The 23,751-nt window shown below is 41.9% G+C and overlaps 1 protein-coding gene across 1 annotated transcript in view; it reads right to left on the bottom strand.

The window, feature by feature from the left end:
• LOC126495728 (ATP-binding cassette sub-family G member 3-like) overlaps window positions 1–23,751 on the bottom strand; it is a 32,188-nt gene that overhangs the window by 3,182 nt on the left and 5,255 nt on the right. The window contains exons 4-9 of the mRNA XM_050133327.1: window positions 22,186–22,268; window positions 16,635–16,724; window positions 15,092–15,216; window positions 8,647–8,804; window positions 1,415–1,504; window positions 509–594 (exon numbers count right to left, since the gene is read on the bottom strand). Coding sequence (XP_049989284.1) covers window positions 509–594; window positions 1,415–1,504; window positions 8,647–8,804; window positions 15,092–15,216; window positions 16,635–16,724; window positions 22,186–22,268 — 632 coding nt within the window. The remainder of the gene's footprint in view (window positions 1–508; window positions 595–1,414; window positions 1,505–8,646; window positions 8,805–15,091; window positions 15,217–16,634; window positions 16,725–22,185; window positions 22,269–23,751) is intronic.

The raw sequence follows: 23,751 nt of genomic DNA on the forward strand, positions 1-23,751 counted from the left end.
GTGTGCGCTAGCGAGAGAGAGAGAGAGAGAGAGAGAGAGAGAGAGAGAGAGAGAGAGAGAGAGAGAGAGACCACCCTTTGATTTCTTAAGGTCTTCCAGAGTGTGGGGCAGAGGAAATTCCCTGAAATCTGGCAGACAAACTTCACTCACTTTTATCTTTGTTTTACTGATGTTCTTGGGCTCTGCTCACAGGTGCCATAATCTATACATGTGGAAACTGTATGCCAATTTAAACTATCAGAGCAGCCATGCCAAACTCAAAGGTTCTGAAACAACTCAAATCCACAATCAAGACACCAAAACCATTTTTAAAAGGCCCTAAAGAACCCTCTCTGCAAATTATCTACACCTTGGAGCAGTAGGATGAAAACACAGCCACCTGTGCATTGGTTACCATGACTCACTCTGGGGAATGGACAGAGGACAAAGAGTTAATCCTGAAAGGAGGGTTTCCCTCTAAGTCTAGGAGCATTCTATGTCCCCATCGTGACATTGAAGTCAAGCTTACATTACAAAGTTCTGGCATCTACTGATTTCTGCTGTTTTGTTTTCTGGACAGAAGTTTTGTCCCAGGAAATCATTGTGCAGAAAAGCCTATAACACAAACAGGAACAGGGAAAGGCAAATAGTTTAATATTTTATGTTTATAAAGAATAAACAGAGCTATAACTTCAAGTTCAATATTTGACTATAAATTGCAAATATATTTATCTTTTGCAGAAATATTTTTAAACAAAAATATTCTCACCAAGTTCAGTCTACCCAGCAAAGCCATCCCCTCCCCTACACTCGAAGGTTTAGAATTGAAATGATGGGGTTTCCCAGCTACTAAGAGGTGGACTCTCTAACTAGACTACTCCAGGCTCCTCCTTTTCTCCAAGTCCATAACCCTGTAAACACTATATTTAAAACAATACTACTGATTTATACTAACAATATTATCTTGCTTGTTTTCATCAAAACCAGTTGTGATTATTGGAATAAGAAAGTCTATTAAGACACACTTTCCTCCAGAAAAAGGTTAGCAAAACCGGTATAGCTCTGGGTATCACCTGGTTTCTGTTTCTTTTATTTTCCTGATATAAACTATATAACACAGTCCCTGATCCTTTCCTTACCTTATTGGGCAGAATCACAACTGTTTGCTTTTCATTGTATCATCTACCTTCCCCTTTACCCTGGGATTTTTTCTCACCCTTTATTTCCTTCAAATAACATGTGACTGGGGAAAATCTCAGATGTCTCACTAAACTTCTGCTAAAACCAACAGGAAAGTTCTCATCGTTTGCTACTGGAAGGAAAATCCTTGGCAGCAACTGGTTAGAGAGTATATCTGGTGAAAGCACTTGGTTGGGAATCATTTCAGTTGCTACAGTTGGAGAACCCAAGTACAGTGAGAGACAAGACAACTTACTGTAAGTCCATATTGCGGAATGCTAAAGTACTGAGTCCATGAGAAGTCCTGTGTGACGTTTATGAAATATACTGACAGACCTGAGATAAACTACAAAGAGCAAAACCACTAATTAGCACCAGTACAGAAACTAAGAATTCTAGTCAAGATCGTTCATCTTCAAGATCCCTTCAACATTCTGATCGTTACTGCTCAGACCAGTTCTTTAAAACATTCTTTCAATTAATTCTAAACAGAATTTCTCCTTTTTTGCAAAGCTAAGACTCCATGCGGGTTTTAAAGGATAACTAGTCACCCCACTCTGCAGGAGCCAAACTTACACATACTACATAATCTTGAAAATGGCACGCAATCTATGAACATTCTTTAAACTTTAAATACACCCATCGTACACATTTAGAAAGCCCCTTTAGATTCTTTTTTTTTTGTTTTTTGTTTTTTTTTGTTTTTTGTTTTTCGAGACAGGGTTTCTCTGTGGTTTTGGAGCTTGTCGTCCTGGAACTAGCTCTTGTAGACCAGGCTGGTCTCGAACTCACAGAGATCCGCCTGCCTCTGCCTCCCAAGTGCTGGAATTAAAGGCGTGCGCCACCACCGCCCAGCCCCCTTTAGATTCTTTATAATAGCCAGTTTATGCAGATACTATGAATGATGAACTGGGATGAACAAGGGATGGCTATGAAGTTCACATAAGACTTGCCCTATGCAGTCTTGGATACACTAGAATATGCAAACAATGGCTGTGTGTGCATGCATTCAGACTGAACCTGAACAAATGGTTATACAGAAAACACACCAGTTGGCCTCATAACTAGTTCTAAAGTCATATGTAGCAACTTTATACAACTTTACACCAGTTGTCTTAGGTCCTTTCCTAAGGCTGTGATAAAACGGCATGACAAATAAAAAAGTCAGGAGCTTTTTCAAATACAAACTACAAATATAATAGGAACGAAATGAGAGAAACAGTTTTATTCACAAAAACCTCAAAAAAGTGGAAGGAGGGGAATGTTGGAATAAATCTAACCAAATGAAATACTTGTACAATAAGAAGGTTAAGACACTGAAAAAAAGAAAGATGAAAAATATAAGAGAGACAGAACTCCTATGATTATATTTCCTAGGATGAAAATTATGAAACTATCTATCCTACCAAAAACAATCAATAGATTCAATGTAATAACCATCAAAATTTCAATGCAATTCACAGAATTGGAAAAGATATTAAATTTTACATGGAAATAAAAAAGACCCAGGTTAGGGGAACAATCCTTAACATCAACTGCTCCAGAGATGCTACTTGAGTCCACTCATTGAACAGAGGCACACCAAATCTAACTCAATGTTTCAGGGTTGGGAAATGGAGGCACATCTCCATGGAGCAAAGAAGCTTGGAGCCAGCAAGCATTTGTGCAAATTTCTGGAGATGAGTGGTGTTCACAGGCAATATTGGACTGGGGAAGGTGTGTCAAAGGGAAGGAAGCCCCTGTGTGTGTGAAATTGCAACAAGAGCTGAAGGAAAAACTATCCTTTTGTGACTCATTTTCTTTACAAAATCTTTGATACCTTTTCAGTTGAGAAGCATATCAATTTATAAAATGAAATTTTTCTTTACAGTATGGGTTGACACCATAGGAACTTGCCTTATATGAAAATCAACACGAGATGGCAGAGTTTTTAGTAGAGAATGGTGCAGATGCACATTTGGTGCTTAAGCCAAACAGGTACGGTTTATTTTTTTAAAATCTCAGTGCTGTTCTTGAGGGTGACATTGCTTAAGTAATGAACACTAAAATGGTAGAGGGAATATGGCTTCAACTCAGAAGCACATGTTGAGAAAGCCTAGCTCATAGGGAGTGTGAACTGGAAAAGAGACTCTTCCAACATAAACAAAGGAACAGTGTGTACCAGGGCTCAGATTCCCATTAAAAACAAGTTCTTCATTTCTAATCTGATTTGATTGGCAATTTTCTACTTGTTAAAGCAACTTCATATTAGTGTTGTTTACGTTGAAAAGTGTCATCTTTATTTTCAACACTGAAATTTATAATTTTAGAATTTTTTATTCTGTTCATTATATATTTTCTTCAATATACTATAGTCAACATAAATAGGTTTTAAAAATCATGTTGTCTTTTTGATCACTCACTCTGCTTTAAGTGAATTTTGAACAAGCAAATACATTAGGTTATCCATCAAATAAACGATATTATCAGATTAAAAAAAACAATAAAACTGTCAGGAATCAGCACCCATTGGAGAGAGAATCCATCCTCTGTTCTATGAGGAATAATTCATCCTTTCTGTTGACTAGAGGCTTTCAGTGGGCCTGCCTATCTGGGAACAAGATATAGACTCTAGCAAAACTGAATACCTCATGTGTCCTCTCATAAAGAGGACAACATGCCATTTGCTCGTGTAGGACCAGGGCCCCACTCAAAGGAAAAGGATACTTGAGACTGGGGATGTCCTGCCACACAGATGTAGCAATCACTCTTTGGGCACATGCGCTGTACAGTTTACCCAAGTATTCAGGTCTCTACATCAGTTTTATAAGCACATTTAGCAAAGATAAAAAGAGAGTAAACTCTACCAACTCCATGTCCTTTAGGTTATGAGGGATTGTTATGTTCCTTTTGAGAATTATTTTTAAAGACTGCCTGAATGATCCAAAGGGGACAACTTGGGATACATGTACTTGTCCAGCAGAGAAAGTTTTCTGTTTTTGTCATTGTTTGTTTGGTTTTGTTTTATTTTGTTTTCTTAGGTAAGGTTAAGACTAGACACTCAACAAAACAAACTGTTATTAAGGCTGTTTTACTTACATTAAAAAGTTTTTAGTATCGTGTTCAAAATAATAAACAAGACTTTTAAATGATAATTTTAAAGGTTTTTCTTGTGCTAAGACTGTCCATAACCTCTGGACAATGATGTCATCAGTCTCTAACTTAGATGTCCTGTGTCCCACCTCCTTAACCTTCTGAACTGTGCTCTTCGTTAACAACACAAAAAAGAAGCTTTCCAGGTCTGTTTCAACTTCTTTCTGTTTTGTTTTTCAAATTTTTAGCAGTATTTTGTTCCCAAGCAGAACACCATGGACTGGAAATTTTAACAAAATAGTCTGGGTGAAAACTTTGCAACCTAAGGGAAAGCAAAGTGGAGGAGTGACCTGCAACACAGTTGATGTGAAAATGACATCATTTCCTGGTGGAAGGCCCGTGAACTCCCTAGGACAGGAGATATGTAACATGCATGTGGAGAGAGGCTTGCAGTCCTTCTGAGAATGACTTTAATCTTAAACAAATGAGTATAGTTCTGAGTTACTCTAAGATAGTCTTCATCACACCAGCATCGGCATGGGGAAGGGAGGAGGCTCTACACATCTGAGGAGCTGGTACACTCCTACCACTGTATATTAAAGTTCTCTTTTAGTTTGTTTATTATTTCATTGGTATTTGTGGAATTTCCTCTGGGTTCCTAACCCACCAAAGGTCAGTCTATTTCATAGAATTTAGGGAGACTTCCAGGAGACAGTTTAATATTGTAATATCTGGTGTATTCCATTTGAAATTTCCCCATATATTCTCCAGGAAAAACTCACTCTGTCGTGCACCTGTATCCTCCCCCTTAAATATATAATCACACATAAGAAGGGAAAAGGGATGGAGTCACACAGGATTTTCCATCTTATGTATATGGACACATTCTGTCATCTTTAACCCTCCACCCACCACACTGGAGTCACTGTAGAACTGCATTTCATTTTTAAATCTTATGTAACAGTGCTCAGGCAGTTCTGGGCTTCAAGGTGACTTGGTTTCCCTTCTACACTCTGAGGTAGAATGACCAAAATAAACAATGGGCAGATATCCTGGAAATGGTTCTTGAGTCTCGCTGTTTCTGCTATGTTTTGGGGTCCATTCTCTGGGATGGCAACAGAACCAATTTCTATAGATCATCTTGTCCACAAGAGCCATGTTTGTCTACTGTCACAAGCCCTGAGAGTCCGGCACCCCAACAATGACACAGATGAAAACACTATCATTGTACCCCAACAAGAGTGCCCCAAAATGGTAGAGAGTTTTAGGTCTAAGAACCAGAATGTCAAGGCTTCCTTTATAGAAATTAATCTGTAGTCCAGAGAAGCATGCTTGACAGAGTACTCTGAGTCTAATCCTTAACATGATGGGTCAGAGTTTCCATCAGTTTTTCCTTGTCTCTTATATGTAGTGATTTACATCTTGACTGGGTGCTGTCACTATGGGCAGTGAGCTAGAAATGCTAAAATATCGGGTAGGGATTTCAGGAGACTCATGGTGAAGTTGTGAGTGTGCTCAGGGACAATGATGATCCCACCTGGACTTTTTCTGCTTTTCATTTTCATGGGGAAAAAGAAACATATGGGGAACACTGGACAGACTACTAACCAAACATTCATTTTCTGATTGTATTTATGGCCTGCTCTATGAGATGGAAATCCTGTCTAATGCTGTGTCTAGTGGAGTCATAGGTCCCAGGAGAGAATCTACTGTTAATCTTCTAAATGGACATGGTATTACACTGACTTCTTATGAGTTGTTGTGACACCCACAGATTATTATATCTCAGACCTTCATCAGACAAGCTTTGTTTCTCAGGAGACAGTGATTAAGACAGACCCACCACGGTCAATATACAGAGAATAGAGATGTCAGAGGATCCAGCCCTGAATGGGACATCTGGATATCACATCCTCCTCCCAAGGATCAAGGATCACATCTTGAAGAGAGGCTAGAGAGACTGTACGAGCCAGAGGCATGGACAACTACAACAAGACAGTGTATTCCTGTCACAACAGGACAGTGACACATATGAGTGCAGAGCAGATGTGACAGCATGGACATCACCTGTACAAGATCAAGACAAAAAAATCCTGGCTTTTTTCGCTTATCTGAGGAGCTATTGGCAGTGATGACTGATGGGAGGGGGAGAGCCAGTTTTCTTTAAGGATGTGGCCCCTGAGAGCCTACCCATGTTCCAGTAGATGGCCCAGCACACAGGCACATATGGGCACAGCTAAGTAGAACCAGTGGTTTACAAAATCTAAACTAAGAATGAGAAGGGGAGGGGAGAATGGCAAGAGCGACAGGAAATGTAGCAGTTACTTCCCTGCTACTGAGACACAGCACCATGATCAAGGCAGCTTGTAGAAGAGAGAGATCCATGGCCTTGACTTTCCAGAGTGATAAGAGGCCATTTGGCAGGGAAGCATGGCAGCAGGCAGCAGGCAGCAGGCAGCAGGCAGCAGGCAGCAGGCAGCAGCCAAGGAGTTCAGAGAGAAAGCTGAGTGCTCACATCTTCACGTGATAGTATAAAGCAGAGAGGAAAGAGGAAGGGGTACAGAAGTATAAACACCCAAAGACCCTCCCGTCCTGCAATAGACTTTCCCCACCAAGTCTCTCCAATGACACCACCATGTGTAATCCATATTCATAAAAGACTAAATTTGGGTAGCCAATTACAGAAATTTGATTAGTAGTGTGCTAATACTGGAGAGTGATGAGGAGTCTGGAATCTTCCACTATTCCTAACACTTTTCAGAACACAATGAGCCCTGAGATAGACTCCTAGTGCTGAACAGTTACATTGATCATTCTTGTAGAATATTATTTTAAGATGTCTTACACATGTTTATGCTGTGGAACATTGGTTAATGATGCAGAGATATGACACATTCTTTTTTATTGCATTTGATTAACTTTGTCAAGTTGAAATACTTTGCCTGTCTACACACCTGATTCTAATAAAGAGCTGAAGGGCCAAAAATGTGGCAGGAAAGGATAGGCAGGGTTGCCAGGCAAAGAGAATAACTGGGGGGAGAAATCTGAGAAGATGGAGGAACAAGAAAAGGAGAAGAGGAGGATGCTGGGGCCAGCCACTCAGCTACACAGCCACAGATTCACACCGCCAGTCATGGAGTAAGAGTGAGAGTTAAGACACACAGAAGTGAGAAAAAGTAGGGAAACCCACAGAAACAGCTGACCTGAGATAGTGGGAGCTCACTGATTCCCTAACTGGGGGCTGGGGAACCTGCATAGAACCAAACTAGGTTCTCAGAATGTGGGTGACAGTTGTATGGCTTGGACAGTCTATGGGACCATTGTCAGTGGGACCACGATTTGGACCTAGTGCTTGAACTGACCTTTTGGAGCACATTCTTTTTGGAGGAATACCTTACTCATCCTATATGTAGGGGGACAACCTGGTCCTGCCTCAAAGTGTTTCACCAGTCTTTGTTGTTGCCGTGTGGGAAGGCTTACCATCTCTAAGGAGTGGATGAGGGGTGGAGTTGGGGGAAGGTAGGAGGAGCTGGAGAAGGGAAGGGAGTGGAACCTGGAATTGGTATGTAAAATAAATTTTTAATAAAAATAAATAAAAAGAGAAAAGGAAAAATCCCAGAGGCAAAAGGTAGATTGGATAATTTAAGTAAAAAAATAAATAAATAATGGCTAGAGACAAGCAAAGCCAAGGCTAGGATTTTATAAGTAATAATAAGATTCAATGGGATTTATTTGAGAGATGGGTAGTGGGTGCCCAAAAAAGCAAAGAGTAAAGAGTAAAAAACAACCATGAACCCTTCTTTCCCATTAGAGACTACTGAACCAAATCACCTCTGCTATGATTAAAAGAGCAGTCAAGTCTCTCACACTGGTGTTAAGGGAAGGCAACAATCTGTCTTGTTGTTGGAGAATCAGCCAATCACACCAATTTCTTAAAGTTCTATTTTATTACAGTTTGGTAATATGATTCCAAAAAATTTCTGGTAAAAGCTCACAAGAAACAGCATGCCAACCATGTTGGGGGAGGCTGCTTGTTTGTCCCGGCTACACAGAACCGAAATAATTACACAGAAACTGTATTAATTAAATCACTGCTTGGCTTATTAGCTCTTACAGGCTAGCTTTTACATCTTAATTTAACCCATCTCCATTAATCTGTGTATTTCTACACGAGGTTACCAGCAAAGTTTCAACACATCTGTCTCAGGTGGCTCCATGGCTTCTCTCTTTATAGGACTGACATCAGAGCAGTAACCATAAAGCCTAGGAGGAAAGGCAGTTCCTTCTCTCCTACAGACCATAATAAGCTTTAGAATAAGGCCTCGTGTCCCAAGTCTTGATCAGTCAAGCAGGTTACATGTGCAAGAAAGAACACAAGGAAATTCTTCCTCTCAGAAAAACACAATTCACACTCACCAGCGTGATCACAAAGTAGATGGTCACAAGGAATGTTGTTGGTACACCCACTGCAATCTGCCCTGCCCCTGGAGACAGCAGCGTGGAACTGGCAGAAGTAGTCAACATCATGATGCTAAATATCATAGCGAAGAAACCCTTCACATCTGTGTTTACTCCTTTGAAAGAAAAAAGTAGGGTCAGTTCATCTATATCTGTCAAGAGATTGTACATATTTCAAACAATGCTTTAATAATCAATGAGACTGGTAACAGTTTCATGGCCACCCAACTTCTCTGTGTCTCTAACTGTGACCTGATCATGTGGATGCTGGGAACAAAATTTCGGGACTTTGGAGGAGCAGCACATGCTCTTAACCAACGAGCCTCCCTCCAACCTCATCATATCGCTTTATTTTTATTCTTGTCACAAAATATCTTTACTTATAACACATGCTCTCCTCTATATAAGATTATGAGCAATGTATGGGATCCTGACATGGAAAACTACAGACTACACGAGTGGCCCAAATTTTATTGCATTTTTTTCACAGGAGAATCAGCAATAGAACACATTCATGTCCACTTTCCTCTGTGTTTATTATAATTGCATTAGTAATAAAATTGGGATCCAGACTGTGTCAGTTGTTGTTTTTTGTAAATTTAACACAGCCTAGGGTTCTATGGGAAGAAGGAAACTCACTAAGAAAATGCTTCCATTAGATTGGCAGGTAGGCAAGCCTATGAGGGCATTTTCTTGATGGATGATTTATGTGGGAGGTCTTAGACAACTGTGGATGATGCCATCCCTGGGCAGTTGTCCTGGGCTCTATAAAAAAGGCAGCCTGGGGAAGCCATTAGGAGCCAGTAAGCAGCACTCCTCATGGCCTCTGCTTCACTCCCTGCCCCGAGGTTCCTGTGCTGAGTTTCTGCCCTGAATTCCCTTCTGAAAAGGATATTGAACTATAAAATGAAATAAAACCTTTCCTCCACAAGTTGATTCTGGTCATGGTGTTTGCCACAGCACTAAAAACCTAACTAAGACAAGGATTAAACAACCGTGCAGTGGTTTTAATACCTGGAAGACAGGGGCTTGCCTTCAACTTTAGTTATCCCTCGGAAATCACTATGTAACTACTCTGGAGGTAGGGGATGGTTTCCACAAGCTGATTTGTAATCTTTATGGAGCTAAGGCTGAGTCACACACAATCCTGTGTTTTATAATAGTCACAAGGACACAAGTTAGAATTTGGGGAACTGAGTTCCATGCCTAATTGTTTACAAAGTTAATGTTATTACAATCATGGTGTGCAAAATGCATTTGTGGGTATGGTTGCCATGGTGTGCGTGTGCCATGGTGTGCATGTGCCATGGTGTGTGCATGTTCCATGGTGTGCATGTACCATGGTGTGCATGTATGTGGGCTGAATCGAGTATTAGCATATAGGAGACTGGAGTGGCCAAGTTAGTGCAAAATAGTGACAGTTAGAAAAAGGTACAGTTGGTGCCAAAAGCATGACAGCTATGCCAAAAGCATAACAGTTAGAAAAGGGCACAAAATTCAAAAACAGTGATGGTGCAAAGCCCATGAAGAATATTCCCAGCCAAGATGGCAGTGAAGAGGAGCAAGGGAGGAGGAGATCTGACTTATTTATAAGAAGATGTTTGTTTAGAGAGGGGGTAAGGTGACATAAAGTGCCTGATGCCCTCGTGATCCCCATTAGGGGCTATGGGATCCTCAGGTCATGCAGACATGACTGCTGATGTGATTGGCTAAGTTCCCTTCCACTTCTTCTGGAATTCGTGGGGTTTTGCTTTATAAGTTGCCTGGTGTAAGGCAATAAACAAGTTCCTGCTTGACTCGACTCCTGGCTGCATCTGATTGTCTTCCAGACCCCAGGGGCTGGGTGGCAAGCGACGCACTTCTCCTCCTCAGTCAGAGGCAGTTGCATGTGGCTGGCTTAATTCTTCAGCAGGGTCTGCAGAGATACCCCGTATATGTGTCATGGTGTGCATGTGCCATGGTGTGCATGTGGAGTTGAAGAATATCTTTCTGGAGATTCTTTCTTCCACTGTGAATTTTGAGGATCAAATTCAGGTTGCCTGATTTGCAAGATAAGCACATTTCCCATAACCATCCCACAGCCTGAAAATGACTGGTTCTGAATAATAAATCTCTTATAAAAAATGTCTAATTGTAGAGAGCTGCGTGGAACCACACCTGATAATCAGCTCCTAATATTGGCTAAGGCCTGATCACGCAATGATTGTCAGCTGCTCGCATATGCGTGAACCTATGGGCAGTGCCCACCTGGCAATCTGGGGTTGGTGGCCCGTGCCTTTTTAAGGGCTGGGAGAGGTTTGCCCAGAGAGAGAGAGAGAGAGAGAGAGAGAGAGAGAGAGAGAGAGAGAGAGAGAGGGGGAGAGAGAGAAGGTCCTGAATAAACTGCAGTGAGAAGAGCTCCGGTGTTGCGTCATCCTTGCTGGTCGAGGTAGAGCTGTGACAGTTGGTGGCCTTGTACGGGAAACCTCCAAACCTCTCTCCATGGAGCCCAGAACTTGCTGCAGTCAGGGGGTGCACCAGTAAATCCTCAGGTAAGATTGAGGAATCACAATAAATGCGGGTTTTATGCTCTCACCTGTAGAAAAGGGAGAGCGGAACAGTAGAGCCATGACCAAAGTGGATGGGTCAAAGTGAAACTAAAAGAAAGAATGGGATTTTAGAATGGGCGCTTCAACATCACACCTGATTTTTCTGGCTCTTAACGAGCTGTTACAGAGCACATTGGAGAGGTTTTTGGCTGAATGTGACACAATTGCTCCTTGGTTTGCCGTCTCTGGCAATCTTAATGTGTCATCCTGGGACAAGCTTGGTAGAGATCTGGATTTTGCTGCCGAACAAGGTATGCTAAGGAAAGGAGGTATATTCATATGGTTTGAATTACAGAGACCTCCTGAGTTTGCAGTGGAGTGTGAGAGGCTGCCGCTCCAAGGCCAAGGAGCTCCAGGCTTCTAGAGCTGAGGAGCTGCAAAGCGTGCAAAGGATCTGCTTTGAGGACCTACAAGGCCAGAATGCTAGGCCACTCCCAGTGTGTGCCTCAGGGTGTAGAAGCCACCACAACCAAGATAAGACCTGGACCTCTGTCCTAGCCCGGGGCAGTCCGGTAAGATGGAATCTCCAGTGCTTCTGTGATACCAGGCCTCCACCTTATAGCTTGGTGGGGAGGTGGAGTCTCTGCCTCTCCCCTGTTGTTGTGACCCCAGTCCGAGCAGGACTGGAAAATGGCAATAAGAATGCAGCCTCGCGGTGGGGAAGAGACAGAAATCTTTAATTAATTAATAAATTAATAAATAAATTAAAAAAAGAATGAAGCCTCCCTGCTCATCAGGAAGTAGCCAGACAGATTGACAATGCCCAAATTCCCTAAAACATGGTGTAAGTGGGGCCCCTTTAGTGGTTGCAGAGCAGCAAGCCTGCTTTCTTGAGTTCTGCTCCACCCTTCAGTGGTTGCAGAGCAGCAAGCCTGCTTTCCTGAGTTCCACTCCACTCCATGCACCAGTTTGGACCCAGAACGAATGTAGTGGGGCTAGAAGGCAGCTGGAGCAGAGCTTTACTAGGTGGCTGTGGTGGAAGGCACATTGCCTCAGCCCAGTCGGTGCCTAGCCTGGTGGATGCCACAGCAGTGCCCGGAGTATCAGCAAACGCAACAAGTGCTGGAGCTGAGACAAGCTGGAGCACAGACCCCACAGGGCTGCCCGAGAATGCAGCGCAGCAGCGGGGCAAGGTAGAATACCATAGCCCAAATGGGAGGTGGTTGGGTCCAGTGGTGACTGGGGACCCTATTGCTAGCAATCTTAATGCCTGTTGCCATGGGCATTCATCTTTGAATCCTGTGTAAGATAAGACAACCCATGAGAATGCAGCAAATGGTCACTTAGCAAAAGCAGGATCAGCTGGGCTGCTAGGGAAGCCAAAGAGGTGCACTAGCGAGAAGGTGTCTTCCATGCACTCAGCTGACAAGAATGAATGTGCCACAGGGGTATGGCAGCTGGGGTATGTTATTTAGGAGACTGCTGAAGGAGCAGTGGTTTCTGACTGCTCCTGGGGTCATGGCAAAGCCACTCCTAAAAGTCCCGAGTCTGATATAGTCACACACCTCTGTTGACTTGAGGGGAAAAGGGTGTGTGGGAAATAGTAGGGCATGGGGGAAAAAGGAGCCAGGTAAAAGAGAGGCAAGTCTATACTCTAGTCTGTCAGACATTTCTATCCATCCGGGGCTGTGTGTGACCAGCATTCAGTATGAAAGATTAACCCATGCAGCTAATTTGTCTAAAGAATTGTCTAGATATCTTTTAGGTAATTGGTCTGGTGAATTCAAAAAACAACTGGAAAAGCTGCGAGTGGCGATAGTGACTGCAAATTCCACACGCATGGATACCAGCCTGGCAGAAGGACTATTCTCCTGTATCATCTACAGCCATGGATCATCTGAAGGAGTGGGTGGGAATAGGAGCCCTAGCAGGCTTGGTGGTGCTTGCCTCCCTGGTATGCCTATGGTGCATTTGTCACATAAGGGTTTCACGGCATCACAATGCAGTAAAGATCATTCAGGCCTTCATGGTCATGGAAGCAGGACAGTCCCCTCAAGCTTGGTTATCTATATTTGAGCACAGGATGTGAGGCTTGTGCACTGCACTTGAGGCAAGCATACATCAGCCTCAAGAAGAGCAAGTCTGATTGCATGTGGGTTGGTGACTAACTCCCACCTCTGTAAAAAGACACTGGACAGGTCTAGTGTTCTCTGAGTGGATGACACCTGGACAGACACTAGTACATGTTCCATTTTTAATAGAGACCAGACCTCTACTCTTGCCTGTTGCTTTACAAAACAAAAAGGGGAACTATAGAGAGCTGCGTGGAGCCACACCTGATAATCAGCTCCTAATATTGGCTAAGGCCTGATCACGCAATGATTGTCAGCTGCTTGCATATGCGTGAACCTATGGGCAGTGCCCACCTGGCAATCCGGGGTTGGCGGCCTGTGCCTTTTTAAGGGCTGGGAGAGGTTTGCCCAAAGAGAGAGAGAGAGAGAGAGAGAGAGAGAGAGAGAGAGAGAGAGAGAGAGAGATATTGTAAAAGGTCCTGAATAAACTGCTAGCGAGAAGAGCTCCCGTGTTGCGTCATCCTTGCTGGTTGAGGTGGGCGTGACATCTAATCGCTATCAGTGCTTATTTTTGAAAGTCTATGTGTGTGAGAGAGTGTATGTGCATATATGTACATGTGTGAATGAGTGTGCATGTCTGTGTGTCTTTATGAGTGTGTGTGTAAAAAGTATGTAAATTATGAACAATTAATTTAGGGTGAAGCCTATCCATAATGCACAAATAAATCTGTGCACATATTTAAAATAATATTTTATATTACATATTGTCAACAAGACTTAGCATAAGACATTTTATACATTTAAGTGCTTTTTCACATATACATATGGTGTGAGAGGTCCTTCTGTTTATGTGTTGCCTTTATTGGTTAATGAATAAAAAAACTGTCTTGGGCTGTGATAGGGCAAAAGAACAGAACTAGGTGGGGAAAACTAAAATGAATGCTGGGAGAAATCAGGCAGAATCAGAGAGACACCATGGAGCTGCCTGTGGAGACAGATATGCCAAAAATTTGCTGGTAGACCAGGACCTTGTGGTGATATACAGATTAATAGAAATGGGTTAAATTAATATGTAAGAGTGAGTCAATAATAAGCTAGAGCTAATGGGCCAAGCAGTGATTTAATTAATACAGTTTCTGTGTGATTATTTTGGGACTAAGTGGCCGGGAACCAACAAGCAGTTCTTTTCCTCCAACATATATAAATATGAGATATTATCCACTTTTCTATGTCGTATTTACATATACAGACACATATACATAAACACAGGAAAAATATACAGCTGTGGTAGAGAGATAGCTCACTGATTAAGAGCATGTGCTATTACTGCAAGGTCCTGGATTCCAATCACAGCACCTACACGGCAGTTCACATTCTGTAACTCCAGTTCCAGGGAATCTGATGTTCTTTTCTGGCCTCCCTAGGCATTGGATCCACTTAGTATACACACACACACACACACACACACACACGGCAAACAAATGAAGATAAATCTTTTAAAATACCTTTGCGTAGATATCTAATAATTGATCTTGCTCCATTGGCACTGTCTCAAATATGTAGCTATTTCCACATTCGTTAGAGTGCACAGAATCTCTAGTAAAAGCACCGTTTCATAAACGGCTTTTGTACTATTTTGTGAACAAGTCTTGAAGAATTTCTTCACACTGAACTCCTATTTTCATGGCACACAGTGGAGGTGTGCTTTTCTAATTCTGCTCTTCTACTTTAGTCTTGCCACAGCTGTCCAACCAAAACATGCTCGCCAAGAGTAAAGATGCATTCTCTTGCTTTGTCACTTACCTGCTATGATGAATACTATAACAGTAAATATAATATTTGGCAATAACCTCCTGGGTACCAGCTCACCCAGCAATTTCCCAAGGAAATACGATGACACTCTGTAGTATCCACTGGTATACTCATGTCTACAGAGACAAAGATCACATTATACATCCTTAGATTAGTCCAGAAAGCACAAGGGAAATGCTGGTTACGCTGATTTTGCTACCACCGGCAGCCTAACAGGACACTGTCCTCTGTACTCCATGCTGACTCCCACACATGTCCCCATCTTAGGGACCAGTCAATCTAGGTCAATAGCTTTATGACATTCTCACTACTATTCTCCCCTCCAGAGAACTCTCCCCTCTTTTGTCCACTCTGGCCACACAACAGCCCCTCCAGGGAAACAGCCCAATGTGCCCACTCTCCTGAGAGTCTCTGCCCCTCTGAAGCTGGCTCCCTGAGGAGGAGCTCATTTGTACCTCACCTCAGACACTGGTCATGGAGACTTCTCTCCTTCCAGTTCTTATGAAGAAGGTGACACTGTCACTCTGAGGTCACAGTGCAGCTTCAAGACACCACATCCTTCTCTTCTGCTACCCTCACTTTAGAATAGATGCATCCTCCAATAATCTCTCTTTATAACCATGAATCTTTACCAGATGCCAAACCTACCCCTTTCTCTGCCTCCCCCTCCAAATCCTAAGCTCTTCCTCTCATTCTTCAGTGAATCTCTGGGTTTGGTTTTGTTTTTGATAAAGAATCATCAGTCCAGGCTGGCCTTAAGTTCCATGCATACCCAAGAATGAGCAACTTCCTACCTCTAACCTGGTAGTCAAATTCTGGGATTACAGAAATACAGCCATGCTCAGGGTTTTGTGACACTGTGACACAGGGTTTCACGCACACAGAGCCAGCACTCTACCAACTAACCAAGGCCCTCAGTTTCTCTCTGAAGACTTCCCTCCTTGGCGTGTACTTGGCCATCTTTGAGAGCAAGGAATCCTAAGCACAGACCACCAGGAAAAGGTTATTCCATGTTTGAAAAACACAGATATAAACAGTTCTTCTATGTTAGGCTGCTGTCTGGCTCTTTCCAGCCCTCCATCATGAAGAGGACCCTGATTCTTGTGCAGCTGTTTCTCTCTAGTTCCAACGTGCTGCTGAGCCCACAATACCCAAGCTCTATGAAGCCCCTGACATCTTTCTTTTTGAGGGGGTGGGTGAATTTCCTATCATGTTCAGCCCCCATACTGTGTTGTCTGCAGCTTGGGGATCTATTGGTCTCACCCCAATTATGAGACTTTTTCTGAGCAGTAAAAACCTCTGCTCTTGATTTTCCACCCATTTTTCAATTAATATTACAAAACTCTTTACATACTTCAAAATTCATGGTACCACATGATAAAAACCAAATTTCATAGTTTGTTTATTTTCAACTAAGTAATTAAGAAAAGGGGGAATTGCTAGTAATTCATGACATAACACTTTAGACCCAACTATGAATGTAATTAATTTGATCCCCACCCTGATGCCTACTTCTGGAGCAGGGGTTACTCACGGAAAACAATCCCTGTCAATCATGAGAACCTCTCCCGCAGTCACACTTATAATACACTGGAAGACTGTGAGCGCGAAGAGCAGGCCAGCTCTGCCAGGAGAGAATGGAGGCAAAAGCAACAGTAAATTCAACATTAGGATGGTTTCTTTCCAATACACCTTGTTCTGTAGAATAAATAACATTACACAGATATGTTCTTTGAAAAAGAAAACAGTACTGGAGAGATGGCTCAGCAGTAAAATGTGCTTGTTGCTTTCACAAAGGATCTGGGTTTGGTTGGCAGCACTTAAATGGTAGATCACAGTCATCTGTGACTCGAGTTCAAGGGGATTTCATGCCAGCGAGTTTTATGTCCACGTGACCTAAGCCAAAGTTAACTAAAAGGAGGGAACCTCAATTGAGAAAAATGCCTCCATAAGATCTAGTCAAGTCACTTTCTTAATTTCTGAATAATTGGGGAGGTCCAAACCCATTGTGGAGGCTACATCCTTGAGCTGGTGGTCTTAGATTCTAAAAGAAAACAGGTTAAGCAAGCTATTGGGAGCAAGTCAGGAAGCATGGCCCATCGTGGCCTCTGCAGATTCCTGCCTACTTTGAGTTCCTCCCATCCTGTTTTTCAATGATGGATTACAATTAGGAAATACATGCTGAACAAACCCTCTCCTCCCCAACTTGCCTTTTGGTCATTTGTTTATCCAGAACAATAGTAGCCCAAACTAGGACAGGAACCAGTGCATCTTTCTGATAGCCACAGGTCTCAGGGCACACTCATTTTACACAGACATACATGTAGGAAAACACTCATACTCATAAAAATAAAATAAGTATTTAGAACTGTTCTGATTTAAAAGGTCATGAAGTACAAATCCCATGAATTATTTTCCTCTCTGTTTCCACAGTGGTGTCTGTTCATCGAAGTAGGTCCTCTAAAATCCAAGAATTTTATAATGACCATTAATGTAATGATCCTAGAGTATATAATTTAGGAATTAATTGGTTATGGATAAAATCCTCAGAGTGGAACACATAATGCCATCCGTGTCTTCATCATGGGAAGAAACAGCATTGCAGGGTCTGCCACAAGACGGTTGAGAGAAGGTGGCCAGACAGGAAGAGCCTGGGAAAGAATTTTCCCCTCAGAGTCTCACACTGCAGTGTGGAGACACATTTGATTTTAAATCCACTGATTCTGTGGTAGTTACTTGGCAGCCCAATCCATCATTTTAATTTAATAACAAAATTTGTAAGCGTCATTCCCAGTGTATAAAGAGAGAAACAAAAAGATGAATAAGGCTCCAAGGAATTTTTATATTCAGTTGGCCACTTTGATTTTACAGAAGAGTAAGAATGAAAACATGAAACAGAGGGGAATCCCCACTCCACAGCTACCTACAGACCTGCAGACATCAACTGTAGAACCATCTATAGAGCCCCGGCGATTACCCCTAAAACAGGCCAACCAACTTCCTGCATGGTTTCCGAAGAGCTCAAAAAAGGAATTCAATCATGCTTATTTGTGAAGAAATAATTGTGTTCATGTGGTAGAGGATGGTAAGCAGGAGGAGGGGGAATAAAAGGCCCTCTACAGTTACCTGTTTCCTGGACACACACGTCAGGTTCCTTTAAGACAGATGGCATGACTGGGCCTAACAGCCTGCTACACCTTTTCAACTAAAGTCAAAGGTCAGTGGCTCTTTATCTAGGTACACAGGGGTGGTTAGATATCAGATCAGATTGGGGGGGGGACCTTATTAAAGACAAGTTTCCTCCTCCATCAAAGAAAAACTCCACTTAACAATCTAGGAAAGGCCACATTTCAAAAGAAAACAAAAGGAAAGAAAAAGACAAGCTAAGAATGGGTAAGACTCTGAGAGGATCAGGGAGCAAGACCTCCAAACTCATGGAACTTGGGAGAGAGGGCATGAGGACTGCTGCAGACTGAGGGCAGCCTGGGCTACATGACAAGTTCTAGGCCTGTGCGGTCGCAACTGTGGCCCTGTCTTTAATGACCAAACAAGAGCAGAGGACCTGAGCACCACGTGACCAACCACAGCCCAGAGGACCTGGGCACCACGTGACCAACCACAGCCCAGAGCACCTGGGATTCTCCTTCTCTCCCCATGAGCCAGTCTGCCTTCAAGGCTCCACTCTACTAAATGCACAACCCTCTCTCTCCACTCTTCCATTCCCACACACACATTCCCTGGTGCTCAGCGCATTCTCCATCTCCGTCTCCACTAAATTGTCCTCAATTCCCATCTTGCTTACTTTCATATGTTTTTATCAACAAAACCAAGAGTTTAGGAAGGGAACTTTATGGCCCTGGCTATACTTAACCGTATATGCCACATCTACTTTCTAACTGACATTTTAAATATTATAATTGTAGATTGACAATCTATAGCAATACATTTAAGGTACGAAACTAATACGATTCATGAAAAATTTTGTGAAATAATTATATCAAGCTAAATAGGGTGATGTCCATCACTACAATTATACATAATTTTACAGTAACATTAGAAATGTATTCTAAGAAACTTTGAAATGTGTACTAATATCTGCTAGACTGAATGTGCTGTGCAATTTATCTCAAAGGAAAAAATCCTACTTATGCTGTATAAAAGATTTTATACTCTTAGCACATATGTGTCTCCTCATTTCTCACTGCCCTGACAACATGTACTATGCTGCCAGGAGGTCAACTTCTTTACAATCTGCATGTCAGTGAAACATGTTTGCCTTTCTAAGTTTAGACTATCTTACTTTGCATGATATTCCGCAAATCTTTAATTCTATCCATATTGTTACAAATTCCCATTTTGAAGAGAAGCAGCATTCTGGGTCACATCTTCTTTACCGTTTATGTGTCGTCAGACACTTAGATCTCTTAACTTTGTTATTGTGCATAGTGCCCCAATGAACATCAGTCTTCACATAAATTTTGGGTAAATGATTTTAAACATGCACGTAAGTGTGCTCAGAATAATTGTCTTTATCCAATTATTTCTATAAATGTCTTCTCCTTCATGACTGCCACCTCAGCCCCATAATGCTGTGGAGCCAAAGGAGTTCATATGACACAAAATTCAAACCCAGTTCCTAGTTATGCAGTTGGACAAAGTATGAAGGCTATGCTGGATCCAAACATGAGAAGTATCTCTGCCTCCTGAACATTGGTGATCAAAATATTGATATTGAATCTGAAAATAATCTAATAGCTTTATTAAATAATATTGAGGAAGTGTTTTTGAGCTGTTCTACTTGGGTTTGTGCTGCTGCAATGAATACCCTCATCAACAGAGACTTGGGGAGAATGGTATTGATCTGGCATGCACATCACAGGTCATAGTCCATCCCCCTAAGAAAGTCAGACAGGAAATCAAGGAAGGATCTGGGAGACTGAGATGGAAGTTGGGACCACATAGGATTTCTCTTTACTGGTTTGCACCTCATGACTTGCTCATACTGCATGCTTATTCAACTAAGAAACACCTGCCCAGAAGTGGCACTATTCCCAGTGGACTGGCCCCTCCCACATCCAGTATTAATCAAGAAATTGTCTCACAGACTTGCTTACAAGTCAACCTGATTGATGTATTTCTTAATCAAGATTCCTTCTTCACATATGACTTGGACTGGACCAAGATGGCAATAAACTAACTGGCACACAAACCAAAAAAAAAAAATCAATCACTAATCAGGATGATTAAGATAAATCAAACACAAAGACCATTGTCACACAGTCCAGCTTCTTATACAATACTGGAGGAGAGGAATAGAAAAATAAAAATTAAGAGCATTTCACAATTTTTAGAAAGAATATGAAGGAACAGTTAATAAAGCTCTTTTTTATGCCTACATTTTCCAAGAATATTTCCATGTCAAGTTTTACAGAGTTCATATCTGAATGCTTCCTGTGACAGTGTCTACACTGCCTATCTTGTTGTCTGTGCTGTTCTGGGTTAAGATTTGCCATCTACACAGGCACAAACCAGGTACTAGCAGGTCTGGAAAGCATTCAGATCTTGGCCTTCGGGGAAGGTGAAGAGGACAGACTGGAAACAGCTGTAGCAGTCATCTCACTGCAGACTAACTTCTAATTCACACAGAAGACAATTCATAGAATGGTGCGGGAGAATTGTCTGTATTCTGTCAATCATGTTTTAAACAAATGCTGATTGGCCAGGCAGGAAATATAGGTGGGAAAACCAGACAAGAAGTAGAAATGACGTAATGAGAACAGGAGAATTCTGGGAAGGAGAAAGTTGATTCCTCCCACTCCTGCCCAGACCTCCGAAGCAGCAGGATGTGATTTGCCCCACTGAAAAAGGTACTGAGCCACATGGCTAACATAGATCAGAAAAATGGGTTAATCAAGATGTGAGAGTTAGCCAGTGAGAGGCTAGAGCTAATGAGCCAATTTTTTTCATGTTCTTGGGGATTTGATTTGTCAATATTTTATTCAGTATTTTTTGCCCCCAAAGGCTGCTCAACCATATTACAAGAACACTTGTTCAACTATGCTTTTAGCAGCATTATTTGTAATAGCCAGAACGTGCAATTAATCTAGATGCCCCTAAACCAAAGAACAGATAAAGAAAATATGGTACATTTACACAATGGAGTACTAGTCAGCAGTAAAAAAACAATGACATCTTGAAATTTGCATACAAATAGATGTAACTAGATGAAACCATTCTGAGTGAGGTAACCCAGACCCCAAATAAAGAGCATTATCTGTACCTACTCATAGGTGAATACTAGCTGTAAAGCAAAGAATAAGGAGCCTATAGTCCATGACCCCAGAGAAGCTAAATAACAAGAAGATCCCTAAGGGAAACATAATTAGATCCCCCTGGGAAGGGAAAATTGGGAGAAAAGATCTCAGAAAATTGGGAACATGGGTGTGGGGGGAGAAGGGAAGTAAGAAGGGGAGGAAGAGGGAACAAGGAGTAGGAGGGTGAGAACTAGACGGTACAAGCTGAGGGAGATGGAGGAAGACCAGAGACGGAGACACTTCATAAGACATCGAAGGAATTGTGATTTATTTTTTCTTAGATAGCTTATTCTAAACAAGAAAGAACATAAGTTTGGGTGAGCATGTGCACATATTGGAGCCCTTGTGTTGTGCTGGTGAGGATATAAAAGAGTACAGTGGAGTTGGAGACAGGACAGCAGCTCCTCAAACAGTTAACACAGTGGGCTATGATTGGACAGCTCTCGCTTCAGCACTCAAAGAGATGGTCTCGCACACTCAGCAGCTTGGCTCCATACATTAAAACATATAAAATGTGATGTGTGGTGTGTAGAGTTTCATACTATCTACATAACTAACATGAAAACACTCCACACACTAAAACAGGCAAAAATGAGATGTGTGGAGTTTCATACTATCTACACACAAACATATGTGAAAAAGTGATATTTTCATTCAGTCTTCAAACACTATCACATGGTAAAATGTTTACTCTGTTCTTGTCATGAATTCAAATTTTTCGTGGATTTATATAGGTTTGAACAAAGTGACAGCGTTTTCTCATTTGCTTACCTGGTGTGGATTGCAGTACAGTCGTTTCTTAGGACATGTAAAGTGATACACGAATACACAGTCAGTATGAATATGATAAATGCCTTTCAAAATGAAAACAGAGGAAAAAATTTCAAATGGGAGTAGAAAGTATTCTTCACATGGTACATTCTTTTGGAATATATAGTTTACTAATCAAATATCTCCAGTGATATAAACATTATATTATGGCCAGAGTCCCTGGAAGAATATACAACATGCATGTCAATAAACTGCTCATGTGTCAGACTGACAATGAATGTTTCTGCAATCTGAGGCTCCAACAGTGCAGACCCTGGAAAAGCTAAGACTTCTCCCAGTGCTCCAGCAGGAATGGCCAGTGAGGGACTCAGTTCAGGTACTAAAACCTGGATGACACAGAGTGGGAGAAAATGCAAGCGCCTTGGGAGCTCTGGGAACAAACCCAGGTAAGTGACAGAAAGTGTTCACCTAAACTGAGATCTCAGCTCTGGTGCCAGCGAACATGTGCAGCTTTCTACTTCAAGTGGTTCAAGGGAATTCAGTCTTTCTTTACCTTTATCGTCAGAAACAAGTGCACCCTAGGCCAGGGGGACAGCTTAGTGACAACATACAGTAATGTTAATCCCCTTAAGTGTAAACCAAATAACAAAATTTAAAATGACTCACAACACAGTTCCCAGCAATGGGATTTTGTGTGCTAAGAAGGGGTGAGCTGGTCCTCACCTGTGTCACCTCAGGGAAGTCTTTGCCGTCGTGGGAACCAGCACTATTGCTGTCACCACAGTGATCATACAGCGTCCTCTGGGTCACCCCAGTCTCCCATTGCCCATCACCTCTGTCACTGCTGCTCCATCAGCCTCAGTCAGATCAGCCGGGGCTCAAGTCTCACCTATGCAGCCAGCTTCTCCAGATCCCCATCTACCTCCATCTACCCAGTCTGTGCCAACCATCACAGGAGCCTGCACTGCTTTGGTTTTGCATTAAGATGACTTTAAAAGGTGCTTCTATTAGCAAAGGAATAAGGCTACATGATACTGTAACTTATTTGAAATAGTCTAAATATTATTACAGGGATAATGTTTTAAAAGTAAAATATTATGATCTAAGGGAAAGCATCCTACCATGTAACTTGATAAATCAGAAATGAAAATTTCAGAACTTGGAGATAGGGCTCAGTAGTTATAGCACTTGCTGTTCTTGTAGAGGACCTGAGATTCAGTTCCCAGCACCCAAATGGCCCGTAAGCATTTTATGTAACTCCAATTCCAGAGGATCTGATGTTGTCTTTTGGCATCCATGGACATGCACATCATGAGAATTTGTACATGCAGGCAAAACACCCACACATAAAAAATAAATAACAAATATTAAAATTAGTCCTCAGTTCCTAGTACACACTTCTTACCCCATTAAACTGCCTCACTGTTGAACAAGGAGTGACCCAATTTGATGAATGTAACTCACTGTTTTCCATTCATATAGAATCTTTTTTTCAAAAAGAATGGACATAAAAATATCTTTTTTATGACATAAGTCCTCAAGTAAAACCAAAAGACCAGTATAAAT

The sequence above is a fragment of the Alexandromys fortis genome, unplaced genomic scaffold (genome assembly GCF_014885135.2).
Source record: "Alexandromys fortis isolate MF-2015 unplaced genomic scaffold, M_Fortis_MF-2015_v1.1 scaffold_580, whole genome shotgun sequence".
Lineage (NCBI taxonomy): Eukaryota > Metazoa > Chordata > Mammalia > Rodentia > Cricetidae > Alexandromys > Alexandromys fortis.